The 22,293-nt window shown below is 41.1% G+C and overlaps 1 protein-coding gene across 3 annotated transcripts in view; it reads right to left on the minus strand.

The window, feature by feature from the left end:
- Positions 1-22,293, minus strand: part of rapgef4a (Rap guanine nucleotide exchange factor 4a) — a 291,278-nt gene that overhangs the window by 113,752 nt on the left and 155,233 nt on the right. Inside the window, exons 6-10 of one of the 3 annotated variants that reach the window (XM_043693617.1) lie at positions 22,234-22,292; positions 9,733-9,837; positions 7,516-7,569; positions 4,684-4,790; positions 1,145-1,266 (exon numbers count right to left, since the gene is read on the minus strand). In XM_043693617.1, coding sequence (XP_043549552.1) covers positions 1,145-1,266; positions 4,684-4,790; positions 7,516-7,569; positions 9,733-9,837; positions 22,234-22,292 — 447 coding nt within the window. The remainder of the gene's footprint in view (positions 1-1,144; positions 1,267-4,683; positions 4,791-7,515; positions 7,570-9,732; positions 9,838-22,233; position 22,293) is intronic. The other 2 variants (XM_043693618.1, XM_043693619.1) reach the window with 2 other exon arrangements.

A 22,293-nucleotide genomic window follows, 5' to 3' on the forward strand; every position in this document is an offset into this window, starting at 1 on the left:
AGAATAAACATTTGTCTTAAAAACACAGTCAGGGTTTTCCATAGTATCAGCATGATGAATAGAGAGAAGTAACAAAAATGGAAATTGCTAGAAAAACTCAGCAGTTCTAACAGCATCTGTGGAGAGAACAGGGTTCTGAAAAAGGGTCACTGGATCCAAAACATTGACTGTTTTCTCTCCACAGATGCTGCCAGACCTGCTGAGTTTTTCCCCAATGATGTGTGTTTGCCTTTCTGACTTCCAACATCCATAGTATTTTGTCCTTTTTTTGTTCACAGGTGAGTAACATTTGTCTTCACATCCAATTCAGAGAGTCAGAGTTATACAGCACGGAAACAGACCTTTGGTCCAACTTGTCCATGCCAACCAAATTTCCCAAGAATGGCATTTGCCTGCATTTGGCCCATATCCCTCTAAACCTTTGTATTTGTTGCATTCGCCACTTCCTCTGGCAGTTCATTCCATTTATACACCACCCTCTGATAAAGTTACCCCTCTGTTCCCTTTCAAATCTTGTCCCCTCACCTTAAACCTATGCCCCATAGTTTTGAATCCCCCATCCTAGGGAAAAGACCTTTGCTATTCACCTTACCTTGCATATGCTCATGATTTTATAGACCTCCATAAAGGTCACTTCTCAATCTCCTATGCTCCAGTGAAAAAGAAAATCCCAACCTATCCAACCTCTCCTTATAACTCAAATCCTCCAGTCCTGGTAACATCTTTTCTAAACCCTCTCCAAGTTAATACTATCCTTCCTTTAGCAGAGCCATATGAATAGTAAACCCATCATAGCAAATCATAGCCGATATACTCTCTTGAAAGATTAGAGATTAAGTTATCGTGAATTGTTCCAGTTATTAAGCACTCTTCATAGCCAAGTGTACCATATCAATCTTGAATATGCTTGCTCCCAGTTTGTACTGAATGCCTTTGATCTGCATTCATCATTTAACCTGTATTCAACCAAAGCAAAGCAATGCTCTACTTTCACACTCTGTATTCAATTAAGTACTGTATGTTTTCTACCCTTGCTGCATAGCTCGGTTCTTTGACAACTAAGAACGTGGACGGTAAGTGAATTACACATTTGTTAACAGTATATCAATAATGCAGCATTTATTACAACAGATAACAGTGTTACCGTGGTTCATGACTCCTTCCTCAAGCAGCACCTGCCACATGCCTACAGCTTGTGGGCGGGAATGAACACAAGGTGTCTGCTGAATCATCCAGTCCACTAATTCTGTGCCAACACAGCACTGCCTAAATAAAGGAGAATCTCTAAGAAATTATCAAGATAAACTATTAATTCAAATAATAAAATATAATTTTTAAAGAGCCTTTGACATTAAAAATTCCACATCTGACAGATTTACCTGTACTTTCACACGTCATTGACTGTGTCCGTTGCTCTCAACATAGTCTCCTCTACATTGAGGAGGCAGGATGCCAACTTGCAGAACATTTCAGAGAACATCTCTGGGCCACACGCACCAATCAACCCCACCATCCTGTGGCCAAACACTTCGACTCCCTCTCCCACTCCACCAAGAACATGCAAGTCCTTGGCCTCCTCCACTAACAAACTCTAGCCACTCGATGCCTGGAGGAAGAACTCATCTTCCACCTTGGGACTCTCCAACCACACAGGGTCAGTGTTGATTTCATCAGTTTCCTCATTTGCCCTGCCACCACCTTATCCTAGATCCAACCCTCTAACTTGGCACCGCCCTCTTGAACTGTCCATCTCCCTTCCCACCTATCTACTCCACCCTCCTTTCTGACCTATCACCATCAGCCACCATCTTCACCTAACGCATTCCCAGCTACCTTTCCCCTAACCCCATCCCCTGCTTAATCACTCAGCCGCCTTGACCAACCCTCCCCATCCCTGAAGAAGAGCTTATGCTCGATACGTCAACTCTCCTGCTCCTTGGATGCTACCTGAACAGCTGTGCTTTTCCAGCGCCAGACGTTGTCTCTGAAATTAAGCTGTAGACTACATCAATAATATTCCAGTGAAAAGAAAACAATAAGCATTAACTTTATATTTACAATTATCCCAGTGAGAACTTTCAAATTGGAAATATCAAGTTGGTTACACAGGAGGTTAGATGGCCATTAAGTCCAGCTTCAGGGTTTGCAGAATATGTGGTGATTTTAATGGGCTGGATTTTCTGAGGACTGGAAATCAGTCAGGTTGTCACTCTGCTCCTACATGTCCCCTATCAAGAACGAGCTCTGTATTTCTGGCAGTACATTCCGATTGTGACTCCTGTAGAAATACTAAAGGTACCTTAAATATAGCAGGTCCCTCAGTGTAGGATAGTTGTGGGGAGGAAAACCACCCTTTTTTTCATTGGAGTAGTTGTTGCATTCCATGATTTAAATATCCTGTAGCAGAAAGAATCACTTTGACAGCTCTTGTGGAAGGATACCTATCTATGCTAAGTGCGAGGATGGATGCCAGGATTAGTCAAGGCTCAAGGTGGGAATGGTGCCAGGTATGAGGGGAATGTTTAGCCTAAATCAGGGGTTGTCAGAACCAGTGGGATGAGGTGAGGGCTCTGAAAGGGGAAGGCAATGTCGTGTCAGTCTGGGGAAGGTGTAGTTCCAGACATATTTACTAAGTTGGGAGGATGGGGGCCAGTTAAATAGTTCCCAGAAGTTGTACGAGGTTTTTAAATCAGCTAACTCTTTCCTGGGCAAATATTAATTTTACTGAAGTAGAACCCTTTGAATTCTGTGATTTTAAATGGATACTTTCAGGAGGGTCCCAGGTAAGAGATTAGGACAAATCGCAAAAGCATTGGTGGGCGGCACGGTGGCACAGTGGTTAGCACTGCTGCCTCACAGCGCCTGAAACCCGGGTTCAATTCCCGCCTCAGGCGACTGACTGTGTGGAGTTTGCACGTTCTCCCCGTGTCTGCGTGGGTTTCCTCCGGGTGCTCTGGTTTCCTCCCACAGTCCAAAAGATGTGCAGGGTCAGGTGAATTGGCCATGCTAAATTGCCCGTAGTGTTAGGTAAGGGGTAAATGTAGGGGTATGGGTGGGTTTCGCTTCGGCGGGTCGGTGTGGACTTGTTGGGCCGAAGGGCCTGTTTCTACACTGTAATGTAATCTAATCTAATAATCTAATCATTAAGGAAGATCAATCAAGATTCTTTGAAGAAATATCATTTGTGGATTGAACCTCCAGAGGTGGTGATGGATGCAGGTACACCTTTAACTGATCAGAACTTTTAGATTTACGGGCAAGTCCCTTGGAGTCTGCAACTCCATTCAGCAGGACCCTGACACGCAACAGTGCATGTTGTAGAAATGACTATCCAGTGATCAGAAAATCTGGGCCATATAGTCTTCATAAACAAAAGTATTTTTAAGGTGAAGACAAGAAGAGGCAACACCATGCTTCCTCCTGATGGTACCAGCCCAAATGAAGACAGCCTGCTTGCAGGGCTATCGTGAGGGCTTTTAAAAATTATAATGTTTCAAACATTTTTAGTTGCTATTATTATATGGTTGGTTTTGCGGGGGAAGTGTCTAGTTAAATATTGACGGTAGGTTCGTTTGGAGAATTATGAGAAATAGGAATGGGAAACACTTAAGGTGCAGGGTGAGTTCTATCAGACCTTTTATTACTTTTGTGATTTAAATCGGATACAGTTCCCATTGTTAATCTTTGTTAACCTAGATCCTAATAAACATGAGTAACAATAAAATGTGGCGAGATGCTCCTTTGAAAGGGATTTGATTGTTCTACTTCTCCTGGTGTAGTAAAACTGGTGCGGAGGTGTCTGCTCCACGGGAAACAAAGCAAAGCAAAATGCCTTTGGATTTTTTTTATTAGCATGAGTGAGTGGAGTCAGGCTAACACAGACCTCGGGTTTTAGGTTTTACTTTCACTTGAAGCTGTGGTTTTTGGAGTTAGGGTTGCTAGATACAACTCTTTGCAGATGCAAAATACTCTAGTTTGGTCTCTGCTGCTAGACTCATTCGTTCAGTTTTTCCTTACTCCTGGACTGCAGATAGCATGTGAGCAAATCTGTTCTTCCAAATTTACCCTTGCCAAAGATGTGTTCATGGGATGCTGTTATATTGGAATTATTGATGAGTTGTTGTTAAAATATATTATTTTGTTAAGTATTTCAACAGAGTTAAAGTTATGCCAATTCTTTTCTCAATTGTATTTTGACCATGATAAGAATAAAGTGTGTTATTTTTTAAAAGCCTGGTAGTTCAATCAATCAAATCACTTCTGGAACACAGCACCTTACATTGGACTTTAAGATAAAGGTTAGGATCTAGGCTATCTCCTTGATGTGTTTTGAAAGGGTTTGATCTGGTCCACAACAAAGACAATTCAGGGGCTCAGGTTATAAAGCATCAGACCAGTGTTATCCAAAAGTAGGGAAAGGTTCAAGAGAGATTATGTGCAAGAAAACCATGGATTGGCTTTCAGAAGCCTGGAAGAGAGAGCAATAGAAAATTAGTTTTGGAAAGAGAGAGACAGAAACAACTTTGCAATTAGGTACACAAACCATTGTGGTGGAGGGAGGGGGGGGAGGCATTGGAATTGTTTATTTCAGAAAAACATCAGCAGCATGGATATAAATCCCATTTGAGCCAGATAGACTAGGGACCTTTTTAAAATTTCAAAAATGATCAACACCATACTCACTTGTAGGTCTTCAGGTGGTATTTCCGATCTCTAATCATGTGAGGTGCTTGAGATAGTATCACACTTCGTAAAACCTTTGCAGCTCTAAGGATTTTTTCAGATGGAACCTAATGTGGTGGTGGTGAAAAGATACAATCCAGTCTCAAGGAATTCAGTCACTTAATATATTTGACTATACCAAATATTAATTTAAAATTATGTCATGGGACGTGAACATCATTAGTAAGGCCAACATACACTGCCCATCCCTAATGGTCCTCATAAAGATGATGATGAGCGAGCTTCATGACCTGTAGCTCATGTGGTGCACACAATACTTCGAGAGAACAAGTTCCAAGATTTTGATCCATCAACAGTGAAGGAACAGTGATATATTTCAAAGTCAAAATGGTGTTACTCAAAAGGGATAATTGCAAGTGGTAGTGCTCCCATTCATCTGTTACTGTTATTCTTCTAGATGATAGAGGTCACAGGTTTGGAAGATGTTGTCAAAGGAACCACGGTTGCAGTTGTCATTTGACCACAGTCATATAATTGGGGTGGTGGTCAAGTGGGCTGCTCTGGATGGTGTTGAAGTTCTCGAGTGCTAATCAAGCTGAACTCATCTGTCACTTGTGACTTGTGCCTTGCAGACGAGCTTTAAGATATCAGGATTAGTAACTCATCGAATTCCCAGTCTCTCTATTTATATAATTGGAGCAAATGAGCTTTCTAGTCTACGGTGACCCAGGATGTTGACAGTGAGGGATTCAGTGATGGCAATGCCAAATCAATGTCAAGAGAAGATCGTTAAATTCACTCTTTTTAAAAATGGTCAATGCCTGGCACTTGTGTGCTATGTTACAGGCTAGCATGAGCCCAAGCCTGGACATTAGTTCTTGCTGAACATGCTTTATTATCTGAAGAGATTGGTCAGAATATTTCTGCATTGTAACTCATTGTTGGGAATTGAACTCTAATCATCACTGAACATCTCCACTTCTGATTTGTGCTGGGTTTGACTCCAACCGCAGAATCTGCTTGTTGATTGCCAATTAGTTCAATTTTGCTCAGAGTACATATCATAACGTTACACCTGATAAAATGCAGTCTTGATTCAAATCTGACTATGGCACAACTATTAGCAAGGAGCACTTCCACTATCTTAACATTTGTGTTCCGTAAATAAGAATATTTTTGTATCTTAAGAGCCTCTTAAAAAAAGGCTTAATATATGGTTTCAGAAACATCTCAAGCATGGATTATTTTCCAGCCATATAAAATGCTATCAGAAAGTAGTACATTTGCAAATAAAGTGTAAAAAGCACGAGGTTATTCTGGTACATAAGGCACAGTGGCTCAGTGTTTAGCACTGCTGTCTCACAGCACCACGGACCCGGGTTAGATTTCAACCTCGGGCAACTGTCTGTGTGGAATTGGCACATTCTGGGTTTGCTCTGGTTTCCTCCAACAATCCAAAGATGTGCAGGTTAGGTGAATTGGCCATGCTAATTACCCATAGTGTGAGGTACATTAGTTAGGGGTAAATATGGGGAATGGGTCTGGGTGGGTCGGTGTGGACTGGCTGGGCCGAAGGGCCTGCTTCCATACTGTCGGGAATCTAATCTATAAAATAAAGGATAAAATGATGCTGTGTTCTTTCTTTCAATTAGATCGAAGGACCTAATTCATTGACAGTGGTAGAGAATCATCCTGTAAAGTCTTAACAAGATGTAGTTTAATGATTGATGGCAATTAGACAATTTATATTAGTTTTTGAGGCCTCTTGTGGTACAGTGGTAAAGTCCCTACCTCTTAGCCAGGAGGTGTGGGTTCAAGTACCACTTGCTCCAGGATGTGCATTGCCATCTGAAGAGATTGGTCAGAATATTTCTGCACTGTAACTCATTGTTGGGAAATAGTGAGCTCAATTGGCTAGACAGCTGGAATACAATGCTGAACAACACCAACAGTGTAGGTTCAATCCATGCACTGGTGGAGGTCACCAGGAGGTCCTGCCTTCTGAACCTTGCATCTCAGAGGTTTGTAACCCTCAGTTCAAACTCACCACCAGTTGTCTCTCTCTGTAATGAAAGGCCTGAACACTGGCACTGTGGAGAGTTTTATGCAGCATTCACACCTCATTTGGACACACCTGTTGTTCTTCACCATACATGATTTCATTGGAATTTCATGACCCTACCACTCAGCCAGAAGCTTCATGTTCCAGCCTCACCTGTCTTGGAGGAATGTCCAAATAGTTAATTATAAAGATATACTCAGTTCATTAAACAATGAGGAGATCTGTGAACTTATAAGTAGCTCCACAGGGATTCAAGCTAAGATTCAAGGCGTGTAGTAGCGCAGAGGTTGTTTCCCTATCATTGGGTCTAAACATCTGACATCAAGTCCTGCTTCCTCCAGAGATGTATGATGTGTCAGAACAGGTTGATTATCAAATGTAAAGTCTTTTGACTCCATGAGATTCTAAGATATTCAGCCTTATCACCACCCAAACCAAAATGACAGAATCAGAATCGTTGGAATTTAGTGCCGAATTCAACATTAACCCTTTTAGAACCAATACTTTATAAAATAACTTCATATTTGAACCTTCTAAAAAAGTTATAAATTTTGGCATCAGTAGGACTTCTCCACAATTTATTCTGAACCAACAAAATTAGGATCCCAATTTAAATTATGCTAAGCATTTGACTACTCTTAGTGACTGTTGGGATTCTATGTTACTTTAAGAGTATGTTGTGCTTTGACATTGTAGGACCTTCAGAAAAAAAAAAGGTGTATATTAATTTAAACAATCTTCACCATAAAGTAGTTGTAAACTCCCATTACCTGAGTAATGGTTTTAACTGGATGTAGAGGGACACGATTTTCAATAACTGCTGTCTGAAAGATAAACATGGGAAAACTAAAACAAAATGAAAATGTCAATACAATTGTGCATTAAAAAAACATTAACAGGTCTAAAATGGTAATGCAAAAAAGTAAGTATGGTATGTAATATCTCGAGAAACAGTGTTTGTTTTGTAAAATTCCTAGGAATAGGAGTTTCTTTCTTGGGGGTGTGAGGGGGGCAGAGCTAGAGGAGACATCTGATCATAAAACTTAAAACCTCCTGCAAACAGCAGAAATATTCTAAACATTTGAAAGAATGCTTAGGTATCTAGAAATATTGGTGGAAGTTAAAACTCTATGAGCAAACGATTTAATGCAAGAATCTCAAAAACTAACATCTCTTCACCAAAACTAAATCGCTGGAATTAAGAACCAAATAAAGTAATTTTCAGTTGGGCTTTAGTAATTTAAGCATTGGTATAGTCTTCTAATACAGATTTTAAGTTTTGGACAACTTGTCTTTCAAAAACAGTACATTAGTACACCCACTCGAAACTAAGGGCTGATGGTTTGCAGCTTGGTAGGTCATACACTTGCATGAGCCAGAAGAAATTCAACTCCCACTTCAGACAGAAGGAGCACTCAACATTTCAGTAGGCTGAAATGTATTAGCTGCTAATCCCTCTAACACTTCCCACCAAGTCTGCAAAAAAAAAAGAACAAACAGTGGGGTGTTCATCAATAACTACCTATTTAAAATGTGATGTTATACTGAGCAGATTATTACTGATGACATTTTAAGAAGCCAAAAGATCAGACCTCCTACGATCACAGATTCCAATGTTGAAATTTCTTTAATGTTTTCTTGCCCAAACGAATCCAGAGTGTTGCAAATACCTTAAAACTTCAAACAATTCTATCTGCTTTGACTAAACCTGGATTTTTGCTAGTTCCAAGGCCAAGGTTAAAATAACCTTGGTTCCTGAAGAAGGGCTCATGCCTGAAACATCGATTCTCCTGCTCCTTGGATGCTGCCTGACCTGATGCGCTTTTCCAGCAACACATTTTCAGCAAGGTTAAAATAAACCTGAACAAATTAACACATTGCACAATGCAGAATTTTCTCTCTCTGGACCAAAACATTCAGGACTGAATGCCACAGAAATTTTCTCCACTGTAATATCTGTCTGAGGAACAAAGTTTAAAATCGCATCAGATACAACAAATAAACAGATATAATTCAAGACGACCCATCTCAACAATCATTTGAATAAATGTTCTCAAGTGGAAAGATAATGAAGAGGATTCTCTTTCATTGCTCTGAATTAGCATGTAATATTTTCATAAGTGACTAGAGTGAAATTTCAACTCCAGCTTTTACAGAATCTTACAACTCAGCTGGCAATTAGAGTAGCAACATTGCTAAATATTCTTAAGAGTGTTTAAAACTAACTAAAAAATCCTGAAAGAGATCTCTCAAGAGGATGGTTTTTTAAAAAAAAAAGAGCACGTGGAATTTTAATGAAAAGTTGGTCTTAAAAAGTTTACAAGATATTGTTAAGTAGTGAATAGTGGGTTCCTTGAGTAGTGCTGTTTAGAATTGGAAAAAATTGCATACTATTTCTAAATGAATTTGTTTACCTGGAAATTCTATTGAAGGAAAATATTCTGTCATGGGTCATATTTTTAATAAAATTTAACCTATTTTTCTAAACAACCTGTTCAGAGATGTTATTACACATTTCTGGAACTGGTGGGACTGAAACCTGGACCTCCCCATCGTGGGATAGAGACATGATGCCAGCACCAGAAGAGCCACATATTTTAGTTAATGAGAAAATCCACTGCACATAAAAAATTTTAAAAATGGACCTGTTCCTTAGCAGTAAAACAACATCAATAAACAGTGTGACTGATAAACATTCAGTAATTTAAAATAAGTTAGAATAGTCCTTGCATCTGTTATGGACCAGGCCAAACCCCCTCAAAATATTTTAAGAAGGTAGCGTTGACCCTAACTTTTTCTTATTTTTAAGGCTGATGAAGTGGATGCTCCAGGTGTGATGCAACTGGTCAAACCACTTAGCCTTCAGCAAAGCAGAATTTAGAATACAACTGACCTGATACAGCAACGTAACTAAGTAATTGCTCCAAAATAGTAACATCCCATAAACACACCCTTTGACAAAAAGGTAAATTCAATTAGATTCTTACAGGCATGAAGGAACAACATCCAAAAGAGATTTCAGAAAAAGTCAGGAATTCTATATTGAAGCTTTCAACACTTCTGATACTCAAAACATCTTGTGACTGCTGCAGCTTAAAAAAAAAAACTAGAGTAAATCAGAACTGGGAGAACTGGCCACTCCTCTTCCATTGCGAAACTGTTACCCCCAGACACACTCATCTCGGTCTTAACAACTTCTATTCAAAAACAAAAAGGACAAAATAACATCATCACACCTTATATAAAAGGCATAAATAGCAGTCTTGCAAACGGAAAACTCTTGAATCTTTAAATTCTGCATTGAAATATTAATTGGCTACACGTGATGATCAATGTACAGTAGTTCTGCAGCCACTTAGGCAAGTACATATTGCAGAAAAAATTAACTTCAGTACTGTAAGGATAGCAGTAGTTGTGATTTAAAACACTATCTTTAGAAGTCACATAACAATGTTTCCTACTACAGTATTACAACATTGCTTAGAATGTGCTCTCAAAAAAGAATCCCAACAGTGTGGAAACAGGCCATTTAGCACGACAAGTCCACACCGACCCTCCAATGAGTAACCCACCTAGACCCATTCTCCATACCCCTGACTAATGCACCTAACCTAGAAATCCCTGAACACTATGGGCAATTTAGCATGGTTAATTCACCTGACCTGCACATCTTTGGATTGTGGGGGGAAAACCGGAGCACCCGGAGGAAACCCATGCAGACACGGGGAGAATGTGCAAACTCCACACAGACACAGTTGCCAGAGGCTGGAATTGAACTGGAGTCGCTGGTGCTGTGAGGCAGCAATGCTAACCACTGAGCCACCGTGTCACCCAAAATAACAAAATGGTTACAGCACAGAAGGAGATAATTTGGCCTATGTCTGTGCTAGCTATCTAAAAGAAACAATTTACCTAGTATGACTCCGTCTTTTCTCTGTAGCTCTGTACAGGGTTCCTTTTCAACTAATTATCAAAATAACATTTGAATGCTTTGACTGAATCGATCTGTACCACACACTCAGATCTTAACTTACTTGGTGCATGAAAACATTTTTCCTTATATCACCATTGTTTATTTTATGAACTACCTCAAATCTGTGGCCTTTGGTCTCTCTCCTTCCACAAACAAGGACATGTTCTCCCATCTACTCTATCCAGACTGCTCAAGATTTTGAATACCATTACCAGATCTCCTTTTAAACTTAAATTTCTTCAGAAGGACTTCTCTACCTTATCCACATAACTGAAGTATTCATCTCGCTATCTACTTAGATTATGAATTTAATTAGAAAAAACAGTTTGTGTTTAAAAATGACTGGCTGTAACAGTAACTAAGAAATGTCAGGGTCAGAATCTGAAGCCTACAGCGCAGATCAGGTCTGCACCTGTCAAAAACCAGAATCAGAGTATTCTAATCTAATTTTCCAGCCCATAGCATTGTATGCCTTGGCATCAGAAGTCTTCATTTATATACTTCTTAAATGTTAAGAGGGTTTCTGCCTCTACTACCCTTACAGCCAGTGAGTTCCAGTTTCCCAGTACCCTGAGTGAAATAGTTTTCCTTTCAACTCCTCTAAACCTTCTTCCCCATCCCTTTGATGTATGTCCCCAGACTTTATACATCTCAAACGTGCCACTTCCCTCCCTCACCTCTCCTCTGCTCTGCTCCAAGGAAAACAACCCAAGTCTAATTCATTACAGGCAACACAAATTACATAAATCAATATAAAGACCCCAGTGTAAGACCGTGAATTTGACCTCTCTAAGGAAATCATTTACAGTGATCAAAGTACTTAGCGGTTTTCAAATGCTGTCCCCAAGACAAGGAAAACCTAATGTTACACATTTCCTAATTGTTTGACCATCTCCAACAAGTGGTGACAGAACACTTTTGGTGGCCAATTCACTGGCTCTCTCTCTGACAGAGGCAGTAAAGTGGGAGGGGAATGGATCTTGAGAAGTGTTTTTGCGGTACAGACTTACCAGATTGACAAAAACAATTCATTCATGTTCAGTGTGCTTTCTTAATTTGGATTTTCATGGTCCCTGTACTCATGCAGAAATTTTCTATTAGAAGATTTTTTTGTGACATGTTTTTGATGTGCAAAACATTATAATATTTCATTTGTGTATAACAACATTGCATAGGCAAACAATATCCAATTGTGAACACAGGGACAAGATAATGGAGATGCTTCAAAGACTCACTAAATAAGATTGCACAGAAAGAAAAACAGCTTGAGGCCAATGTGATAGTCATTTAATGTAGGCCACCTAAAGTGAATTTCCTACACTGCATGTGGCCTAGAAACATGCAAAAAAAATAAAAAAAAACGGCATTGGGTCCTGTTTTGATTCACAAATTATGCTGTTTACAAATTATATTATGTTAGATTACTTAGATTAGATTACTTAGTGTGGAAACAGGCCCTTCGGCCCAACAAGTCCACACCGCCCCGCCGAAGCGCACCCACCCAGACCCATTCCCCTACATTTACCCTTGCACCTAACACTACGGGCAATTTAGCATGACCAATTCACCTACCTGCACATTTTTGGACTGTGGGAGGAAACCGGAGCACCCGGAGGAAACCCACGCAGACACGGGGAGAATGTTTAAACTCCACACAGAGAGTCACCTGAGGCGGGAATTGAACCCGGGTCTCTGGCGCTGTGAGGCAGCAGTGCTAACCATTGTGCCACCGTGCCGCCCACTATATTCTGTCAGTTTAGATATTTTTAGTTAACCTGTTCAGATATATTATTACACACCTCTGAAGCAAGTGGGACTTGAACCCCCGGTCTTCTGGATTAGAGGCAGGGATGCTATGCTACAAGAATCTTTGTTCCATCAGAGCTTTTGTTAATGTTTCTAACACGAACCCTGGAGTGTGAATCAGTGTTACATAGAGGGCAACTTCCACCATTCTATTTGAAGAGACTGAGATTGGAAGTTGAAGTTGTAGTACTGTAATCCTGTACCTGACCCATAACCTTTATCAGCTCCCTTCTGGTATTGTGAAAGCACCTGCTTATATTCATTAATTACCTGACAAAGCAAACAGTTCAAAAATAGAAATAAATAATCTATAATATGGATTGGTAAAGTTGCTACAATTCTATGACTCGAGAATTAGAGTTTCAATGTTTCCTTTAATTATGGGGATAGCAGAATTATTCACTAATAATAGCTCTTCCAGAGAGTGACACACAGCAATGTTACAAGCTAAAATTAATGCCATTTCTGTGGTGTTATAGGATTAATTTAGATATAAAAGTGAATCATAAAACATACACCTTTCCATTGGAATTGAATGTCATTTTACACCCCACAAATGATCAGTTTTTCTGCATTTCATAATGAATGAAATCTCCGTGCAGTCTGGCATTTCAGAAATTGGTGCTTACTGTCCTCAGGTGGTCAGTAATCACTCCCTAAAGGGACAGCGCAATATTTGCATTTCAACTTTGTAATCATCCATACTGGGACATGAATACAGGGACTAGCTACTTAATGACAATCAAAACCAGGCACCAAGAATAATGCAAAATTTGTTCTGGCTGCTTACTATAATTCTAGCATGCAGTCAGCGGAACCCATACTTTTCACTGGCTGTACGCTTAGCATGTAAGAGGTGAGGGAGAGGCGTAGGCGCTAGCTGCAGCAAACAGAAAAACTTTCCTGACAGAAGGGAACGAGTGGGAAAAGGACGAGAGGATACCCAGGGTTTCTGATATTGCACTAATTGGATCTGGTCCGTGAGACAGGAGGTTACACTTGGGAGAGAGGGAGAAAGTCATTTTGCTGCTATGAAATGCCCATCTCTGCAAGGCTACATCCGCCAAATGAGCCAACTGCCCAGTTTTGGAAAAGGGGCAGCAGTACTCCGTGAAATGTAGAGGTTTCTTGAGATATAACTATTAAGGTCTGCAGCTCATCCTTTAATTCGCTTGTGGGATGTAGGCATCACTGGTTGGCTAGCATTTATTGCCTGTTCCTAGTTACTCTTGAGAAGGTGGTGGTGAGCTGCCTTCTTGAACGGCTGCAGTCCACCTGCTGAGGGTTGACTCTCAATGCCATTAGGAAGAAATTCCTGGATTTTTGAGCCAGCGATATAGTTCCAAGTCAAGATAGAGAGTGGAGGGGAACTTGCAGGTTATGGTGTTCCATGTTTTTGCTGTCCTTGAGCTTCAAGATGGGTTTAGAAGGTGCTATCAAAGGATCTTTGGTAAATTTCTGCAGTTCATCTTGTAGATAGTACACTGCTGCTACTGATCATCAATGGTGGAGGGAGTGGATGATTGTGGATGTGGTGCCTATCAAGCTGGATGCTTTGTCCTGGATGGTGTCAAGATTCAGGAGTGTTAGTGGAGCTGCAGCCATCCAGGCCAGCCGGCAGTATTCCATTACATTCTGAACTTGTGCCTTGTAGATGGTGAGTAAGCTTTGGGGAGTCAAGAGGTGAGTTACTTGCTGCAGTTTTCCTGGTCTCTGACCTGCTCTTGTAGCCACTATTTAGATGGTGAGTCCAGTTGAGTTTCTGATCAATGGTGACCCCCAGGATGTTGACAGTGGGGGATTCAGTAATGTTAATGTCATTGATACCAAGGGGCAGTGCCTACATTGTCTCATTGGAGATAGCCTGGCATTTATGTTGGGCAAATGTTACTAGTCAGCCAAAGTTTAGATACAGATCTTGTTACATTTGAACACTGACTGTTTCAATAACTGAGTTGTCAGGAACGGTTCTGAACACTAATCAGTGAACATTTCAACTCCTGACCTTATGGAGGGAAGGTCATTGGTGAAGCAACTGAAGATGGTTGAGCCTATGACATTAGCCTGATGAACTCATGCAGAGAATTCTTGGACCCAAGATGACTGACCTCCAACATCCATGACCATCTTCCTATATGCTAGGTATGACTCCAATCAGAAGAGAGTTTGCCCTCAAATTCCCATTGATTCCAGTTTTGGTCAGGCTCCTTGATTCCACACTCCGTTGAATGCAGCCTTGATGTCAAGGCGGTCACTCTCATCTTAGCTCTGAAATTCAGCTCTTTTGTGAGCGTTTGGATGAAGGCTATAAATTCGGTCAGGAGCTAAGTGAATCTGGTGGAACCCAAACTGAGCATCACTGAAAAGGTTATTGCTGAGCAGGTGCTGCTTGATAGCAGCGTGGAAGACATCTTCCATCACTTGACTGATGATCGAGAGTAGACTAATGGGGCAGTCATTGGCTGGGTTGGATTTGTCTTGCTTTTTATGTAAAGGACACACTTGTCAATTTTCTACATTGTTGGATAGATACCAGTGTTGCAACTGTACTGGAACCACTTGGCTAGGGGAGTGGCAAGGTCTGGAACAGAAGTCTTCAGTACTATTGCCAGAATGTTGTCAGGGCCCATAGCCATTGCAATAACCAGCATCTCCAACCATTCCTTGATATTACATGGAGTGAATTGAATTGGCTGAAGACTGGAATCTGAAATGCTGGGGACCACTGGCAGAAGCCAAGATGGCTTATCCACTTGCCACTTCTGGATGAAGATTGCTGTGAAAACTTCAGCCTTATCTCTACACGGATATGCTGGGCTTTTCCATCATTGAGAATGGGAAGATTTGTTGAACCTTCACCTGCTCTAGTGAGTTGTTTAATTGCCCACCATTCATGATTGGGTGTGGCAGGACTGTAGAGTTTAGATCTGATCGGTTGGTTGCGAGATATTTGTTGGTGCTTATGCTGTTTGGCGTGCAGGTAGTCCGGAGTCAAAAGTGTGATACTAGAAAAGCAGGTCAGGTAGCATCCAAGAAGCAGTACAGGTAGCATCCAAGAAGTAGGAAAGTCAACATTTCGAGCATAAGCTCTTCACCAATAAGTACTCCTGTTTGGTAGCTTCACCAGATTGGCCAATATCTTCAGGTCTGCCCAGTGCTGCTCCTGGCCTGCCGTCCTGCACTCTCCATTGAATCAGGATTGATCCCTGGTAATGGGCGAGTGGGGAATATGCTGGGTCATGAGGTTACGGATTGTGCTGGAGCACAATTCTACTGTTGATGGCCATTGCACTTCATGGATGCCCAGTCTAGAGTGGCTATATCTGCTCAAAATCTGTCCCATTCAGCATGGTGATATTCGAATACATGTTATGTGGCACTAAGACGACTAAACTTAAAGTCCACAAGTGGTCATGCTTACTGACACTGTCATGGACAGGTGTCAGCAGCAGGCAGATTGGTGATTTTGAGGTCAAGAAAGGAACATTGACATATTTACATGTTAGGATTGCATGACACTTTGAGGCAACTTATAAGTAGTGGCATTCCTACACATCTGCTGCCATTGTCCTTCTGGGTGACAGGTGGTGTCGAAGGAGTCTCGGTGAGGTTACTGTAGTAAATCACCTACTGCCAGTGTAAGCAGTGCTGAAGGAAATGAATGTTGACAGTGATAAATGGAATGCCAGTCAGGTGGACTGCTTTGTCCTGCATGGTGTCATGTTTCTTCAAGAGAATGATGTTAGCGCTACATTTATCCAGACATGTGGATCACACATTGCTCAATGAACATCTCTAACTCTGATCGTATGATGGAGGGAAGGTAATTGATGCATCTGTTGATGATAGTTGGTCCTAGGACACCACCTTGAAGAGCTCCTGCAGAAATGGTATGTGGTTAAGATAACCAGCCTCCAACAAACACCATCTTCCTTTCTGAAAGGGATTTCTTCAAACGGCAGAAATCATTCCCAATTCCCAACGATTCCAGTTTTGCTAGGGTCCCTTGATGTGATACTCAATCAAATGCTGTCTTGGTGTCATCCAGGACTATTATCCTCACTTTCTCTTGAGTTCAGGACTCGTGCCTAGTTATGGAACAAAACTGTAAGAAGATCAGGAGATGAGTGGGCCTGACTGAGGGAGCAAGTTGTTGTTAAGAAAATGATTCCTGAAAACATTTTCAGTGGCATCATTAAGTTGCTGATAACAGAGAAGGCAAATAGAGCGATAATCAACTGTGTTGGGCTGTCACACTTCATGGATGGGACATACCTAGGCAATTTCCCACATGGCTGGATTGATGCCGGTGTTATAATATGGCAATGAGCATGGCTAGATCTGGAGCTCAAGTCTTCAGCTATTGCCAGTACATCATCAGGGCCCATAACCTTTTCATTATCCAGTTCCTTCAGCCATTTCTTGGCATCATATAGAATGAATCAAATTCATTGAAAGCTTACATTGGTGATGCTGGCAATCTCAGGAGGAGACTGGGCTGAATCCTTTTGAATGAAGGAGCTATCAACTGCAGCAGCCCAACTGTTTTACACTGATCTGCCAGGCTCTCCTATCATTTGCAAAATGGAGACACTTACCAAATATCATCCCATATTGTTCCATTCAGTGTCTTACAAGGCTGAGGTGATGCAATGGAGCAGCTACCTTTTACCCACCTCTGATCAGAAGATCTGTTTCTGAAGGCATCAGTAACCTGTATACCACTTCAAAAAACAAAGTCAAGTTTCAGCCTTGAAAGTCCTTAGTTTTTAAATGGTTTAAACCAGTCTCAATTGAGGGGAGAGCAGGATTTCTGTCCATAATAGACAACAAAGAACTGCTGACACGGGAAATCAAATGAAAAAGAAAGAGTAAAAAGCTGGAGAAGCTCAGCAGGACTGACAACATCTGTTAAGACAGGAAAAATGTTAACATTTCCAGTCAGGTGACCCTTCATCAGGGCCCTTCCTGTCCACTTTCCCTCCACTAGTGAATATTGCAGGCACTAGAAACAGCATTTTGTAATAGACACTATCGTGGCCCCTAATTCCATTCTTGACTTTTGGGGGATGCTGCAGTTTCAGTTCAATGACTATGTCGGTTCCAGTATTGTTCGATGCACAAATACTGGTCTCCACCCAAATCTACTGCAAATGAGAACCCATCCCATGGTACTGTATTTGCATTGACTGGCAATGGCAATTTGACCAGTGCAAATTGAAAATGGCATTGTGAAAATGGGCAGGGCAGAGAAGTAAGCAGTCTGAACAGTCTATTCAGAGTACAGCACAGACATGCAACAGTTGGCAGTAGAGTGGAAAAATGTCTGATCACATTTAAGAACAATTCTGCTGTCTGTATTGCTTTGAGCTGGTGGGATCCACCAGACAGTAGGCAGCAGTTCAGTGAACAGATTCTAAGTACTACATCACCTCTTTGTTACTCTTTTCAAAACTCTACTTCAGAATCATATCCAGCACAGCAGAGAATAACAATATTTTTTAATCAAATAGTATTCCCTATCCAAACTCATTTTTGCCCATCTTTACAGTTAGTAGATGGGCAGAAAGGCTTTGATGTTCTTAGTCAAACCTGGATTTGAATTCCCATCTGAGTTGAAAGGTCATTGTATAACTGTTCGGCCCTTTAGTTTTTGCTTTAAACTGATGTAAATTTCATGGATTTGCATTGGCTATCTTTAACCCAGACTTTGACCCAGCATAACACAATTTCAAGGGATTTATATCCTGTTCAACATGGCCAGTTAAAGATAAATTTACCATGATATCTGAAAAGCAATTTGTTAACTGTGAAATTGTGATGTAAAAGTTGAGATGTAAATTGCAGAGATAAATTTATGGAAAATAATTGCGAGCAAGTCTTAATTTCCCCATGCTGCTGCTCTGGGTGGCTGGCAAGATTTCCTTCTCAATACATCTTACAGATAGATTAACTTAGCTTCTCCCAATAGTCTTAGTTACCACAAAAAATTGGTATTAAGGAATTTCATCATCATCATCTCATATAGAGGACTTCATAATATTAAAATGGTCCCTCAAAGTTGAATATCCACTGCAAGAGTTTAATTTATGTTTGGTTTAAATTAAAAATTATTCTATAGAACTTTATAGATACACACACAAAACAAATTAGTCTTAAAACAAAACAAGACATTTGAAAAGTAAGAGCTCTAACAGTACATCTCTGAATCAGCTGCAAACGTTATTGGGAACACCAAACATATTTTTGAAAATCATTTCTAAAAAGGAAACAATTAAGTTCAAACCTAACTTACAGATACCATGTTTAACTTTCAAACAGTCGATGTGATGACTTTTTTAAAAAAAGAGCAGCTGTCATTGTACGCAGAAAATGACACCAGTGTTAAATTATCACTGCACCACAGCCCTGTTCTCAGATGAAAGAGCTGGAAATCACTTTATTGATTAGTTAATTGAACTGTGGTATTTGATCCAAGATATCAAGTTGCATTTAGTGCACAGCAATCACTCAAGATAAAGATACAAACGATTCTCAGAAACATGTAGCAATTATGAACTCAGACATGCTGAAAATAATACTCAAACCTAGAGCTCAATATTCGCAGAAACCAGCTCAAACGACAAAGCAAAATATTTCAGATGCTAGAAATCCTAAGTGTTTTTGCAGGTACATTAAGGATAAAAGGATAATGAGGGAAAGGATAGGGTCCATTAAGGACCACAGGGGTAATTTGTGCGTGGAGCCAGAGTAAGTAGGGTTCCTGTCCTCTTCCCACCCTACCTCTTGCATACCTGGATTACACCTCTTCCCACCCTACCTCTTGCAAAAATGCCATCCCGTAATCCCAATTCCTCCGCCTCCACCGTATCTGCTCCCAGGAGGAGCGGTTCCACCATAGAACACACCAGATGGCCTCCTTTGCTTTGCTCTTCCAGCACCACTAATCTAGATACTTTGGTTGGGTGTTCAGTGAGGGAAAATGTGAAGGGAAAAAAAAAGACTGATTTTTTTTTCATTCATTCATGGGATGAGGGCATCACTGGCTAGGCCAGCATTTATTGCCCATTCCTAATTACTCAAAGTGCAGTTGAGAATCAATCACATTGCTGTGGGTCTGGAGTCACATGTAGGCCAGATCAGGTAGGAAATGCACTTTCTTTCCGTAAAGGACATGAATGAACCAGATAGGTTTTTTTTTCCAACATTCAGCAATGGTTTCATGGTCATCACAAGACTCTTAATTCCAGACTTTTTTTTATTGAATTAAAATTTCACCAGTTAATTAAAGAAATTAGCATAGACAGAGAGGAGGTGCAGAGTCATCTAACAGGCTTAAAGGTAGGTACATTTCCATGGCCAGATGAAAAGTATCCCAGGTTGTTGAGTGAGGCAAGGGAAGAAATAGTAGGGGCATTTGCAAAAATTTTGAATTCCTCTATGACAACAGATGTGTCAGAGAACTGGAAGACAGCTAACATGGTATCATTAATCAAGGCCAGTCTAACCTCAGTGGTGGGAACCCTATTGGAAGTGATTCTGAGGGACAGAATTAATCTGTTTTTGGAGAGGCAGTCAGGGTGGTTTAGTTAAAGGGAGGCCATGTCTCATTAATGCGATTGAAGTTTTCAAAGAGGTGACCAGGTGTATGGAAGAGAGCAATGCTTTTGATGTAATCTAATTGGATTTCAGCAAGGTTTTTGATAAGGTTGTAGCATTGAGCTTAAAAAATGACAAGATTAGATTCCCTACAGTATGGAAACAGGCCATTCAGCCCAACAAGTCCACACCAACTCTTTGAAGAGTAACCCGCCTAGATCCATTCCCCTACATTTACCCCTGACTAATGCACCTAACACTATGGTCAATTTATCATGGTCAATTCACCTGACCTGCACATCTTTGGATTGTGGGAGGAAACTGGAGCACCGGAAGGAAACCCATGCAGAGACGGGGAGAATGTGCAAACTCTACACAGACAGTTGCCCGAGGCAGGAATTGAACCAGAGTCCCTGGCACTGTTCGGCGTTAGTGCAAACCACTGAGCTGACCCCTGTACTATCTTCAAGCTAGACCATTAATGGTTAATCAGTAAGGGTCAATTGGACATGACAATGACCGATTGAAGGAAATGGAAAATGTGCATGAAAAACGTGTATAATGCAAAAACAGGCCGATTTGATTGGGGCCTGACCTTACAGTCGCCGGTCGTCACGTTGAGTAAAAAGTTGGAAAGTCATATTGCAGCTGTGTTAGGTCACATCTGAGGTACTGCGTGCAGTTCTGGTCACCATGCTATCGGAAGCATGTGGAGATTTTGGTAAGGGTGCAGAAGAGGTTCATCAGAATGCTGCCTGGATTTGAGTGTATTAGCTATAAGAACAAGCTTGGATTGTTTTAGCGAGAGCAGAGGCTGAGGGAATGACTTGATAGAAGTATATAAAAACGGGACAGACTTGGTCAGGGTCGATAGTTGGAGGCTTTTTTCCCCCAGGGTGAAAGTGTCAAATAATAGGGGGCATAGGTTTAAAGCGAGAGAGGTAAAGTTTAAAAGGAGATGTGCGAGGCAAGTTTGTTTTTTATACGCAGAGGATGGTAGGTGCCTGGAACACACTGCCAAGGGAGGAGCAAATGTTGCTATCCTATTTGAGAGGCATTAACACAAACACATGAACTGGCAGAGAATAGAGGATATGGACCATGTGCAGGCTGATGAGAATAGTTTAGAATATCATGGTCAGCACAGAAATGGAGGACCGGAAGGTCCTGTACTGTTCTATGTTCTAGGTTTGTCCTTCTAGAAGGAAGTGGTTGTGGGTTTGGAAGGTACTGACTAAGGAGCCTTGGTGAACTCATGCAGTGCATTTTATAGATAGGACAACACTGCAGCTACTGAGCATCAGTGGTAAATTGAGTGGATGTTAGATGATGTGGTGCTTCATCAACAAGCTGCTTTGGCCTTCCTTGAAGAGAAGACATTAAACATGTCCCCTCCATAGTATAGGTCACATGACCAAAGCAGACTAGAAGGTGCATGATCATATTTCAGTTACAGCCTCCGATCTGGCTTGGACTTTCCCATCTCAGTACTGGGACTGACAGCCCAGTAATGTCAATCATAGATTATAGAATCTTTACAGTGTGAAAACAGACTCTTCATCCCAAGTCCACACTGACCCGCCAAACAGTAACCCACCCAGACCCATTCCCTTACCCGATTACTCTACATTTATCCCTGACTAATGCCCCTAACCCATACATCCCTGACCACTTTGGGCAATTAAGCACAGCCAATTCACCCAACCTGCACGACTTTGGATTGTGGGAGGAAACCAGAGCACCCGGAGGAAACCAACGCAGCCACGGGGAGAATGTGCAAACTCCACCCAGACAGACAGTCAGCAGAGGCTGGTATCGAAACTGGGCCCCTGGTGCTGTGAGGCAGCAGCGCTAACCATTGTGTCACCCTGCCACCTACTGACTCAGCCCATTATCACCAAAGCCTTTCCATTATGCACATGAAAGTTTACTCTTGGCCTTGTATCTCCTGAAAGGCTGTTGCTTTTACACAAGCTTGATTTTATTTATATACACTTGTTCAATTATGCCAAAATTTCTAAAACATATTTAAATCAAGAATATAAAAATAATGTTGGCTTGAAGAGGCCAGTAAAGATTCAATTCCACCAGGAAACAAGTGATCATATACCTTGTTTTTTGACACAGAACACAGTGTACTGCTGCTCACATTCTCCTTTTCAGGGATTCC

Source organism: Chiloscyllium plagiosum, chromosome 7 (genome assembly GCF_004010195.1).
Source record: "Chiloscyllium plagiosum isolate BGI_BamShark_2017 chromosome 7, ASM401019v2, whole genome shotgun sequence".
NCBI classification, from domain to species: domain Eukaryota; kingdom Metazoa; phylum Chordata; class Chondrichthyes; order Orectolobiformes; family Hemiscylliidae; genus Chiloscyllium; species Chiloscyllium plagiosum.